General features: G+C 39.4%; 2 protein-coding genes across 3 annotated transcripts; one reads left to right on the top strand and one right to left on the bottom strand.

Annotated features, from left to right (window-relative positions):
• Window positions 1-2,497: 2,497 nt before the first annotated feature.
• Window positions 2,498-10,236, bottom strand: cryba1a (crystallin, beta A1a). The gene is made up of 7 exons (XM_034605343.1): window positions 10,124-10,236; window positions 5,700-5,989; window positions 5,214-5,280; window positions 5,006-5,124; window positions 4,609-4,750; window positions 3,860-4,002; window positions 2,498-3,015 (listed from the first exon to the last, which is right to left on the bottom strand). Exons 3-7 carry the CDS (start codon window positions 5,250-5,252, stop codon window positions 2,868-2,870), a joined length of 591 nt encoding a protein of 196 aa, XP_034461234.1. The 5' UTR covers window positions 5,253-5,280; window positions 5,700-5,989; window positions 10,124-10,236; the 3' UTR covers window positions 2,498-2,867.
• Window positions 8,200-12,423, top strand: crybb1l3 (crystallin, beta B1, like 3). 2 transcript variants are annotated; one of them, XM_034605334.1, is made up of 6 exons: window positions 8,200-8,257; window positions 9,771-9,844; window positions 9,929-10,047; window positions 10,136-10,268; window positions 10,671-10,813; window positions 11,418-12,423. In XM_034605334.1, exons 2-6 carry the CDS (start codon window positions 9,779-9,781, stop codon window positions 11,584-11,586), a joined length of 630 nt encoding a protein of 209 aa, XP_034461225.1. In that variant the 5' UTR covers window positions 8,200-8,257; window positions 9,771-9,778; the 3' UTR covers window positions 11,587-12,423. The 2 variants fall into 2 exon arrangements, with proteins under 2 accessions (XP_034461225.1, XP_034461226.1); XM_034605335.1 differs by having other exon boundaries at window positions 8,212-8,251.
• The last annotated feature ends 78 nt before the right edge of the window (window positions 12,424-12,501 follow it).

The raw sequence follows: 12,501 nt of genomic DNA on the forward strand, positions 1-12,501 counted from the left end.
GGACAGCTGCGGCATCGATTTGGTCACAGGCCTCCTCCATGGCCTAAATGAGGGGTACCTGAGCCTGGGGCCGGAGATCATAAACCCTCCACCGCCATGCCGAGAAAAACTCTTCGATTGGATTTAGAAATGGAGAGTATGGTGGAAGGTATAGTACTGTAAACTGTGGATGGTGTTGAAACCAGTTCTGGACCAGAGCCGAGCGGTGGAATGACACATTGTCCCAGATGACAATGTATTGCATCTGGTGCATGTGGTTTACTGCTGTGACGATGTTGTGCAATCGGTCCAAAAATGTGAGAATGTGAGGTGTGTTGTAAGGGCCCATATTGGCGTGACAGAGGAGGACCCCATTCTGTGTAATGGCAGCGCAAAGGGTGATGTTACCCTGGGACATTGATTATAGCCCCGTGGCCAATGATATTTCTGCCTCTCCTTCTTGCTTTTGTGAGGTTGAACCCTGCCTCATCTATGTATATGAATTCATGCAGGATTTCCTCAGCATCCATCTGTAAAACTCTCTGAAATACAGTGAAAGACAAGATTCTTCAGTGTCTAATGTATACAAGTGTGTTTAGTGATTTGCAAATCACTGTGTGTATTGTTTTGCAAAAAGTGTGAAGCTGACATTGTGCTTATAGTGGTGCAAATCTGGGCCCATGTTTTGCTCCTTGAGTGTAAGGTTTTGATAATTGTGTAATACTTTTGGTTTTAGTGTTTATGCAATCGAAAAAAACTGTATTACTTTCAGGTAGAATCTGAGTACCTAGCATTGGTTTGCAAGAGAAACTTACATTTTAATACCGCAACTTTTTAGTTTCTATTGGCCTGCTGACTTCCATTTTTTCATCTCTTACATAGCCTACTCAAAAAAAGCTTGTAAGGTAGTAGTTTACATTTTTTATTGTTTACACAATTTGTTATTTAGTCTGCAAAATATCGTTAAATAGCATTTATATGCCTAACATTATTCCCTGAGGTCCAAGTCCATACTGCATTACAATCAAAAACTTTATTTGAACAAATATTCATATTTGAGAAGCTAGGTATCAGTATTTCTTTTTTGCCATTTTATCTTAAAATGTATTTAAATTATTGATCACTTATATAAATTGTTGCAATTAATCTTCCCAGATTTGCATCCTCTAATGTTTATACTATTGTATTCTTCTTCTTCTTTTTTTCGAAAATTGGTCTTTTGTCCTGCCCGTTCAATTATTTTCGTTTTACAATCACCCCTGTGTTAACTTACATGTGACAAAATACAACTTGAAACTTGATTTTGAGTAGGCTTACTGTTATGGTGAAACAAATTTCTGCCCTGGCTAATTCAGCCACTAATCTGAACAGTTAATTTATATTAATCATTTTAAATCTCAAACCATTTTCTCCTGTTTCTTTGCAGAACAAGAGAAACAATTTGAAAGATTAATAGTATTAAAATTTCAAAATTCAACATCATAATAAACACTTATTTTGCCAGTTTCTAATTGTAATTAATTGTATTATTTTCATGGCTTTAGTTACCTGATATTACTTCAGAGTTTTTCTATCTCTGTAACCTCAGGGCAAATCTTTTCACCCTGTTGCATAATGAGTGATGAGAATAAAGCAAATAAAGCAAAGAAAAAAGCCTCAGGCCTGGGCAGTGTCTCTTAATGTTTGAACCCTCTTTTTGACCCTTTTCCTCTCACTCTTCGGCCTGACATTTTAATATCCATCACCACCTACTAATATAACCCCTATACTTGTACAAGCAAGTTTTTCTTGCTCCATACACTTAAGAATTCTGCACTTAACATTGAGTCACCCCAGAGACTAAAAGAAGGAGATTAAAGTAAACTAAAGTCTCCCTTGTGGCGTTTACTTTGTTTGGTTTAAAGAATAATGAGGTAGTTACTGATTAAGCTCACTAATGGCCCATTGTTTACTCAGATTTAACCATAAGTGTCTGAGTGAATTTCAGTGTTTGGTTTCCTTATTGTTATGTTATGCTGTTAACTATTATAAGGAAAGCCCAGTTCCATAATGGTTTTTATTGTGTGAACGGTTGGAGGAACTACAATACATCAAAGTTGTTTGCATTTCGACAATTACGTTAAAGGTCGATTAAAGTATTTAAGTGTTTATTCTCTGTCACAATGGTATCAGATGACATATTCTCACAAAAGAACTGCTGTGCTTGACATCTAATAATTAACCAGTAGCACTAACTACATTTTAACCAACTACATTGGTGATGATGTGTGCATTCATTTTGTGTCTCGAAATGCACATTATATGATATAGGGATTCAAAGGCACTTGTGAAGCTCTTGTTATGTTTAAGGTATGAAGCAAATGCTAACACTTCTTAAAAACCATCATATCATGTCAACGTCTTGACTGGTAATAGTAGCAACCAATTGTAGAGGCCTAGTGTGAATGTATTTAAACATAAAACTTCACAAAAGCTACAAATAAGGAAATAAATCACAACTGAGCATCATGGAGTTTAGCAGCAGAGTATTGTATTTCTGTTTATTTCAAGTTGCCAATTCTTTCTTTGTTGATCACTGGTTGCACCATGTTTACTCATCTCTGTCATCTGAGTGACATCACCACCCTGCTGCCGCCACGAGGGCTTTAATTTCCACGTCTTCTCTCCTCGGAGGGGCGTCAGTCAGGAGCTTCTCTTGGGTGGCTTTCCTAATTCTTTTCTTATCATTTTCATTTGGCAACAGAACAAAACAAAAGTGCTGTTTACATCTTGATGGTAAAGCACCAGAAAGTGCTGGAATGACTGGGTGAAGGGAGGAAGAGAAAGAGGAAGAGGTGGTGGAGGAGGTAAAGAGCGAGTGGTTGGGGGGGAAGAGGAGGCAGCAGGTCTCATTGCTGGATTCGACGCACCGACTGCACCTGGAAGGACTGAGCATGGGAGCCCCACTCTCTGTAATGTTTGTACTCGCCACCATGACGATCGCACTCCATGATGTACTGGTAACCACGGTAACCTGGAAACTGGTAGCACACCCAGCTGGAGGAGGAGAGAGGGAGGAGGAGATTTGTGATAAACGTGTGATTTACACAGTGAGGGAGGTGTCGCGTACATGACTTGAAATCCACTTTGATGAAAAGTAACTCACTCATGTAAAATATAAAAGGTGAAAAGACAAACTGAGGTTGAACCAGTTATTTTATATGGATGTATTTGAACTATGCATATCTTTATAGCTTTTTGATATTGATTATTATTTAAAAAACTGCCCTTATCAATGTATCAATTGGCTCTTAAGGAAACCAACTGCTAAATCTAATATTAAACAATGTCATCTAATAGCACATGGTAGGATACATTTCATTTAGCCCAAAGGGAAAAACCCAAATGTCATCATAAGTACCCTGACAAGATATGAGCATTTCATGTGTAAAATTAATAAGCTGAAAAAATATATATGGTATACAACTGTGCAATTTTAAAGATGAACCAGAGGATTATGTTTCTGAAACATAAATAATCAAAAAATTATTAAGTAATTTATATATAAAATATAGATATTTTATATGCATATACATATTCATTGGGCTGTTGGAGGATTAAGATTTAGCTGTAACTTTCAGGTTATAATTAGGTCAATGTTAAGGTAAGGGTTGAGGATAGGCATTTAGTTGTAATGGTTAATGTTAGGGTAAGGGGCCAGGGAATGTCAATGAGCATCCTCAAATATATAAAGTATGTGCGTAAACAATAGAAACCAAGCTTTCCATTACAAAGCCATATGGATGAAGTGGGCTGGATTTACCGGTATGTTCATCTAAATCAGTATTCACGTGTCAGAACCCTGTGGGGGCGGGGTCCGTATACAGAGGTTTAGACTTACGCGCCGCTCTGAATTTGCATGGATCCAATCTCGTTGTTGCCCCAGCCCATGGCCTGCAGAGATGGGTAGTCATCGTTCACCTCCCACTGGCGTCCCATGAAGTTCTCCTTCTCAAACAGCACCATCTTGGACTCCTTGTGGTGCTATGTACAGATAGAGTAAGTCAGAGTTATTAACAGAAAAAACAGCAATGGTTATACTGTGTTTGTTTTGTGGAAGGCAGCTGGAGTGAGACAGCAATGATGGTGCTGCATGTGATCTGAAACTCAACCCTTTTGTTGTAGCAAAGTGTTTCTGATAATCGGGCAGTGAACACCAATATATTATAGATACCAAATGAGGAGCAAATGATGGTTCAGTGGATGCTACAAATACTTTTTAAGCCTTTCTCCACAGGGTTAGGATCATTTGATTTTTACTTGTTTTTATATTTCTGTCTAAATCATCTTAAAAATAAAAAAAACATCAGAAAGTTCAAACAAAGATTTCCCACCAAAATATTGTATAATTTTAACCATAATCTTAATGTGGTGGGGTGTGGAATCGTTCATAAGATAACACTGCAATACAGCTGTGAAAAGCACTTGGCATTCTTCACTCTTTAGAAACCAGGGCTCTCATCCCAAATGAGTCAGTTTGATCCATCAAATTTAGATCTTTTTAACTCAAGTGGGATTTGACAAGTCACAAGTCCGACAACAAGTGAGATGGAGGAAAACAGAAGTTGTTGAATTGAGACGGATACTCACAGCAGAGCAGATGGGGCGGAAGGACATCATCCTCTCAATGTGGTAGGCGTTGCTGCCGCTCCAAGACTCCCAGTGAGGATATTCTCCTCTCTCCAACACAAACTGCTGTCCACAGAAACTGGAGTGCTCATATCCTGCCCAGCTGTCCCCAGCAAGCACACAAACAGTATATATGACGACATCTGTACGGCATCATTGGATCATTGGGAAATTTATAATAAAAGTATACTAATTATCAGATATTAAGTGGGTGTTCCTATTTTATATCTTGACAGCCACACAGTAAGGTAGTGCATGTGCTGAATTTTTTCAAACATACATCACTGAGAGGTTTATTTGCACTTAAGTTTATTTCCTCCAGTGTCAAATGTTCTGCCAAGCATTTTGATTGACTCACGCTCCACATTCCACCTTCAGCGAGCGGATGTTGTCCACGCCACACTCCATGATGTTCTGGCACGCTGAGGTAAACTCCAGACGCTTACCCTGGAAGTTCTCCTGGTCATAAACTGTGATCTGGTCGGAGGGGGACACAAATGCATTCATGTAGCATCCACATGCCAAACGCAGGCACTGGTGTATGCATCATTCATGACAGGACTCACCTTCCATGGTCCCAGTGGGTTGGGATTATTCAGAGCCATACTACTGTGTGTCTCAGCGCTTCTTTACCTTCAGAGTAAAGAGCAATGAGAAGATAAATACAAATATTACACAATGATATTTATCATTTATTGCCAAGGATGTATGACTATCTTTAAGATCTGTGTGTATGCCTTGTAAAAATAGATGTACCACCTGATGTTACAGCTTTAGTGCACAATTTATAATCTATATAACAGAACACATGACCGGTTGCATGTGTATATCTGTTTGAAAGCTCTCTTGAGGCCGACTACACGCTCACACTTGTTGGAGCCAGCCATTGATGCAGGCACAATGCATGTTTGTTCTCCTAGTGCACGGTCAGTATGTCTGACCTCAGTCTATACATTTATGTGGCTCAGCAGAATAAACAATGACAAAAGACACACAAACGTAAAGAGACAATGGTCTACAGGATGATGAATGGATTGAGATGGAGGGCTTACCTGACCGGCCCCAAAGAATAGCTGCTCAGTGCTTGCAGGGGGGCTCCACAAAAACGATGTCCTGGCCCCGGAGTAAACGGAGCTATTTATACCTGCTGGTACTGAGGAGCAGCAGGCCCGTGGGTCAGGGCAGGAGTCAGCACATTGCTGGTTCAGTCATTGTTCATCGCTGAGCTGCTGGGCTTTAGTTCGCTGCAGTGGTACTGGACGCAGGGCACCGTGCCCAGTGCAGATAAGCACATGTTCCAAACGGGCCATGACCAGTGGGCAGGACCAAGTCCTGGAACGGCCTGGTGCAGGAAACAGATCATCACACATGTGGATTTTCTTGCCATTGGGTCTGGTGTGAAAGAAAAAACAGTGACTCAGTGTGAATAAAAGAAAACAGAAAAGGAAAGAGACAAACAGAACATTTAGGATCTTTGGATCCAAAAAGATCCTTGACTAATGTCTACACAACAATCCTGTATTTTATAAGTGGTATCATTAAGTTCTCTCCACATTGTGCCATATGTTCTGTCTCCGATCTCATGTCCACCACTACTGACCCCAGATCTCTGGTCCTTTCACCTTTTCACTGACTCCTATGGACACACATGCTCAGTCATACACACACACACACACTGTCATGCAGATGGACATGCAAAGGGTCATTCAGTGAACACAAAGAAACACGCACACCTAAACATTTAGATAGTGCTGAATGACCTAAGTACCTGCCTATTCTATGACTCGTCATTAAACAGTAAAACTAACATAAATTGATATTTTCTTTTCTATTGAAATAACATAACTGTAATTAAAAGAGTCCTTGGGCAAAAGTATTGTGAAAGTGCATTCACCTTGTATTTTATAGAAATTTTACCTTATCTTCTAAACTGTTAACTTTTGTAGACTAATATCAACTTTAACAAAAACTTTATATTAAACAACAACATTATCATTATTTACACATATTGCACAGCTACATATACATCACATACACATATAGTGTTCATAGCGTCACATTATCTATCCAAAACTTTAGATAAATGAATGCAAAAGGCTTCAGATAAGGGAAGTGCGTACTAGGGTGCTAGAATTTCTGCAGTTTCCGAGGGTCAGTGCCCTTCCCTGTTTTTAATCAGCCAACTTCCATTTTCAAAACTCTCAGTTCCTTTCTAAGCATGAGCAAAGGTGCTAAGAGTTTATTGCAGCTCAACAAAGAACATGTATAAAAACATGATGGCTACAGACTTAAACATCTGTAGCTGCAGTTTTAAATGTGTATGAGCAAACTGACAGTTCAGTTCAATCCGACAGATGATGAGAGGTGCGATTTGATATTTCATAGGCTACATTGTATTTGCTGTAGACCAGCAATACTACACAAAGACTAATGTTGTCACTGGAAATCTCGTAATCCTTGCGACAAAAATCAAAAACATGAACCAACTAAAATGTCCCGCTTGTTTTTAACACAAATGCCCCAGGCCTGCATGAACCGCAAAATGTATCAAAGATGGTTTGATCAGTAATAGTAAAATTGTCTTAGACAATTATACTATACTTCCTTAGTGGGTAAATGATTAGAATAAGAAGAGACATTGACCTGATTGTCTCATGGATATTTTCTTTGTTCTGGGAAAAACAAAAGATGACATTTCCTCTGGGTTCTTGTTCTATGCTCTGATAACTTTATTATGAGAGCTGCATCTGAAATTCCATTTGAGAGAAATTATCCAGTAACATTTGTCTGCAAACATTTGAAAAGATAATAACACAAATTTCACTATACCCAACATGGAAAATCAATCATTACAACACAAAGCAAACAGTCATGCAGATACAATCTGAATGTTTTGCTTTGCTTACAGAGGAATCTGTGGCCCTTTGGTCACAATTATTCCCGAAAACCGTATTTACTATGTATGCATGTCACTGTGCATGTACATGTGAGATGTGTATGTATGGATACAGCCTATAATAAGCAAAAGAGTATCCAGCACTCGCCTGTCCAAACAATAGAGAGATGGATGTCGTTCCTGCAGTCAGCACATTACATACACTCAGAGGCTCAAAGGCTTGGAGCAGCGGCAGCAAGGATCAAGAGAAATGGAGAGAATATGGAGGTGAAGAAAAAAACAGAGATCACAGAGAAACTGCAGAACAAATTAAAATAGAAGAGGGAGAAAATATATAAACAATTTAGGAAGAAAGTTAGGAACAGACAGTGAGAGTGGTGGCAACTGTGTGTGCGTGTGTGTGTGAGAGAGGTGAGAGTGGTGTAGTATAAAGCCAAGCAAACTTTCTGCTGATGGCAGTGACTGTCCCTCCGTCCCCCACAATGGTGTTGGACAACAAAACAGTCAGCAGAGTCAGCAAAGCTCGTGCACAGATAAGCAGCGTGACCTCTAACCCCTGGACCACGCTCTAAACAGCTCGCAGCCAATCAGGAGCCAGAATCCTGCCTCAATAGACTTGGTCTGGATGTGAATATATATATATATCCTCACTCACGACGCCTGCGTCAATCACTTTCTCCAAAGCTCGGTCCATTTCAACCTGCTGTTGTAAGTGTAAGTCTCCACTCTCAGGTCTTTTAACTCTTTCAGAACTGACAAAATCACTGGTTTATGGGAAAATTTGGGTTTTACTGTTAACGCACACTTTGGACTAATAGAACCAGATGAGGATTGATTCCTCTTGAAACTTGACTTTGAACTGAGATGATGTAAAATGCAGTAGGGTGTGATTTTTAAGTTCTAGAGCTGCTCTCATGTCCCGATGTAGAATTAATGACAGAGATCAGGGACTGTGTTGAAGATGGATGGATGGATGTTTATTTGTTTAAAGGTTGAGTATTCCTGCTCTAATTTAAAGGACACAATGTCAGTGTTTATACTGGGAATTTTCACTTTTACTGGAAATACAGTCAACATTGTGCTACCAATGCTTGCATATACCAGAAGTTTTTTTACTTTTCTTCATTTTGATTTTCACATTTAATTCTGTGGAAAAAAAGAAATCCTCAAGATTTATATTTGGTGCATCAAGGAGAAAAAACGTTGTAATGGGCTATTTACAAAATGATTTAATCGTAAACCCTTGAGAATCTCGTGTTTTCTGATTCCAGTGATTTAAGATCTAACCTTGCTGTAATTTTGTAAACGTGTACTCCAGGGTGTGTCAGTACACTGTGACATCACAGTCGGGCGTGGTTACACCATCACTGATGTTGGGTGTGGTCAGAGGTGAAATCGACTTAAATCTTTTAACCAGAGAGGACAGTGAAACCCAGATAGCTCTTTATAGCCTTCGTTATGTTGATATTATTGAATTTCAATTTAATTTTATCTATTTATTTATTTGTCCATTTATTTATATTTTTGCCTGTTTTTATGATTTAGCATATACTTTTGAATTAAGTTTTTTTATTACTTTCAGATTAGTTTCCTGTTAATACACAATATTTTTGTTTTTGATTTTGCTCACTTTACTACACATATTCTCTCTCAGGATTTCATTATATAATCCTCATTTTATAAATTCTATTTATTTCTATACTTTTCTTTTTTCTTTTGCTTTTGTTGTCCTTTATTTTTTATGTTGAGCATATTGTGTTACATTTTGTTTGTATGAAAAGTACTTTATGAAAAAATTATATAGAGAATAAATGGAGCTCAATTTCATCTAGTTCCATTCATTTCTATGTAACTTTAAAGTCATGTGAATATATGAACACCTGCAAAATACAAAGCTCTCAGGCTATGTTAAAGTCATGAATATCTTCATATTGACATTCATTACATTTAAATAGGAAGTTGTTCTTCACTCCATGACATTTGCTGAGGGCCTTCAGGCAGCTCTGATGTTGATGAATGAATTTAAATGTTGACTTGAGTAAAAGAAGCAGCTTTCCAGTGACTCTTATAAACAAGAGGAATCCTTGTGCTCACACATATGTTTTTTTACATGCCACATACATGTATACTGTGTTGTAGTACATTTTGTATTCCAGCAACGAAGAAATGGTAATTACTCTTTTCACATCCTCACACTGACTGATTTTTTTGCCTCTGCTTTCTCCAGAACTGATCATGTCTCACTCAGGTGCTCAAGGCAGCATTGGCAGCCACTCTACCATTGGGCTGCGCAATTCAAAGGTAACTATATTACAGATTCCAAGAACTACAGAGACTAATTAAGACTGCAGAAATAAAAGCATTCTGCTTGTTTTTATTACTCAGATGTACATCTATGAACACGAGAACTTCCAGGGTCGTAAGATTGACCTGTTCGCAGAGTGCCGTAACCTGGCTGAGAAGGGTCTTGAAAAGATTGGCTCCATCAGGGTAGAGAGTGGACCGTAAGTCACCAAACTTTCCATCCACATATGTGACAACATTGTATTTGTTTTTCTTCTGAGATTAAAAGTAAAACACCTATCTTTCCAGCTGGGTGGGTTATGAGCAGCAGAACTTGACCGGGGAGATGTTCATTCTGGAGAAGGGAGAGTACCCTCGCTGGGACACCTGGTCCAACAGCTACAGGTGTGACCGCTTTATGTCAGTCAGGCCCGTCCGCATGGTGAGTAGGGTTCGATCTGCAAGATTTGATGTATATACATATTTGTGCTGCATTTTCCTGTCTATTTCTGCACCTCACATCCATCTATCCTCTCGTCCATCTTTCATTGGTATGGAGGACAGGGCTTTTTACTGGTTTAGGGACATTTGTATTTATAGGTCCTAGCCACTGTCTGTATTTTTTGACTAAACCTTATATTATCACATAACATCAAAGTTTTTCTGCCATTATATTTCTATGTGACGGTTTTTAGAATAATAATAAATAAAATAGTATTCAATTTGTTACCCCCAGAGGTTTGGCCTTGGTCTCTAAAAAGTTAGATAAAAAAAACAACCCCAACAACAACATCCACAGTGTCCATATTTTAAGTGGTGACAAAGTAATGTGTGTTTTTCTCAGGACCCCCAGGACCATAAGATTTGCCTGTATGAAAGCACAAACTTCGAGGGTCGTAAGATGGAGGTGTGTGACGAGGATATTCCCAGCCTGTGGTCGTACGGCTTCCAGGACCGTGTTGCCAGCATTCAGGTCACTGGTGGAACGTAAGTCACATCTTGTTGCCTCTCTTCAGTTTAGGAGAGAGATTTAAAGTGAAACACACGTATTTTAAAGTTTCATTTCATTAAGGTGATATAACGGAGATCATTTCAACGTGTATAACGTTAATTATGACGATTAGCAGTAGAAATAGGTGAGAGATAGGATTATACAAATTTAACTTCACCATCAAGCTGCACCAAACTTCCCACACTCAAAATTATCAGTTCCCTCAATATGCCAGATTTTTTTTCCCGCTTCAAAATCAATGGCATATTCCCCAGGAAATCTGTAAAAATGTCAATAAATAAGCCCTATCTAGTAATGGGTTTTTTTTAAGTGAGGAAAAAATTCCTGGAGCTGCCCCCTTATCCAAATCCACACCAAAATTAAATTGATTCTTCTTGGCTCATGCTCCATTCTTCCATCAAGTTTTATGGAAATTTGTTCCGTTGGTTTTGTGTGATCTTGCTTACAAACAAACACACAAAGAGACAGGGGGGGAAACATAACCTCCATGGCAGAGGTTAATAAAACTGCATACAACTTTGGGTCAACATGATTACAGTCTCGTGGTTTACATCTACTTCTCTCTTCTTCCCCACACAGCTGGGTGGGCTACCAGTACCCTGGCTACCGTGGCTACCAGTACGTGTACGAAATGGGCCCTTACAAGCACTGGAACGAGTGGGGGGCCCACCAACCCCAGATCCAGTCCATCCGCAGGGTGAGGGACATGCAGACGCATCGCAGGGGCTGCTTCGAGATGACCGCATAGAGAGGAGTCCAACAGACTGTGGGCGAAGGGAATAGCAAGGGGTCTGGCTCGCCACGCTGCAAACCATCCCTTGGAGATTCTTCAAGAGCCGCTTAGCTAGTACAAGTTAATGGCTTTTGAATATTGTTATTGCTTTTACTGGTAGGATTTGGGAGTATGTGCCATCGAGAATGATTCTGTTCGGGATAATGTTCTGATTGTCACAGACCTCCAGAGTAACTGTAACACTGGTAAAATCAGTAGCAATGCTCTCTGTCTACAGACCTCATTAAGATTATATGATTCTACCTATTTATGAACGGGGGAATAAAGGGGATGAGTAGATTTAAGGTCATAGTTTGTGTTTTATTAGTTTGTTTCAAGGCTATTCGCAACCACACCTACAAACCTTTGATTTTATTTTTATTTACTTGCCTCAGTTAATGCTGAAATGATGCCAATAAGCCTGTTCATCATCTCCTGCTCGTGAGATCCACAGACTTTAGAGAGTTAAGGGACAAACAGATCATATCACGCCTTACAAAGTTCAACCATGGACAGCTCTCAGCTCGGCGCATGCCCTGCAGTAAGGTTACCAGGCAGAAGGAGGCGCTATCTCCTCACCACAGAGCTCAAGACTCACCTCAGTGACTAGAGGAGGGTACTGGCCAGTCTGTGATTAAACAAGAGAAAGGTGGCCTTGCAGGGTTGTGTGTTGCAGATGTGAATATCCTTATGGCCGGCCTGTTTCAGCTCATTGATGGGGCTGTCCAGAGGATTTTACACTTTCTCAGGGATGCTGGCATCTGGAAAGCAACTTTCCATTAGAAAAAATGAAATAAAAATATTATACCTGGACAGTTGTCTCATCTCCTTCTTTTTGTTTTCTCTCAAAGGACATAACGGTCTTTAGCTCAGGTCAAAAGATACAGGAAA

The sequence above is a fragment of the Hippoglossus hippoglossus genome, chromosome 13 (assembly GCF_009819705.1).
Source record: "Hippoglossus hippoglossus isolate fHipHip1 chromosome 13, fHipHip1.pri, whole genome shotgun sequence".
Classification (NCBI taxonomy): Eukaryota; Metazoa; Chordata; class Actinopteri; order Pleuronectiformes; family Pleuronectidae; genus Hippoglossus; species Hippoglossus hippoglossus.

Bases quoted from the DNA above. Each gene is read 5' to 3' on its own strand.
- cryba1a (XM_034605343.1), bottom strand. From the start codon at position 5,252: ATGGCTCTGAATAATCCCAACCCACTGGGACCATGGAAG. The intron at 5,125-5,213 runs GTGAGTCCTGTC...CCCTCCGACCAG, and splicing joins ACCCACTGGGACCATGGAAG to ATCACAGTTTATGACCAGGA. The intron at 4,751-5,005 runs GTGAGTCAATCA...TGCTGGGGACAG, and splicing joins CTGAAGGTGGAATGTGGAGC to CTGGGCAGGATATGAGCACT.
- crybb1l3 (XM_034605334.1), top strand. From the start codon at position 9,779: ATGTCTCACTCAGGTGCTCAAGGCAGCATTGGCAGCCACTCTACCATT. The intron at 10,048-10,135 runs GTAAGTCACCAA...CTATCTTTCCAG, and splicing joins ATCAGGGTAGAGAGTGGACC to CTGGGTGGGTTATGAGCAGC. The intron at 10,814-11,417 runs GTAAGTCACATC...TTCCCCACACAG, and splicing joins ATTCAGGTCACTGGTGGAAC to CTGGGTGGGCTACCAGTACC.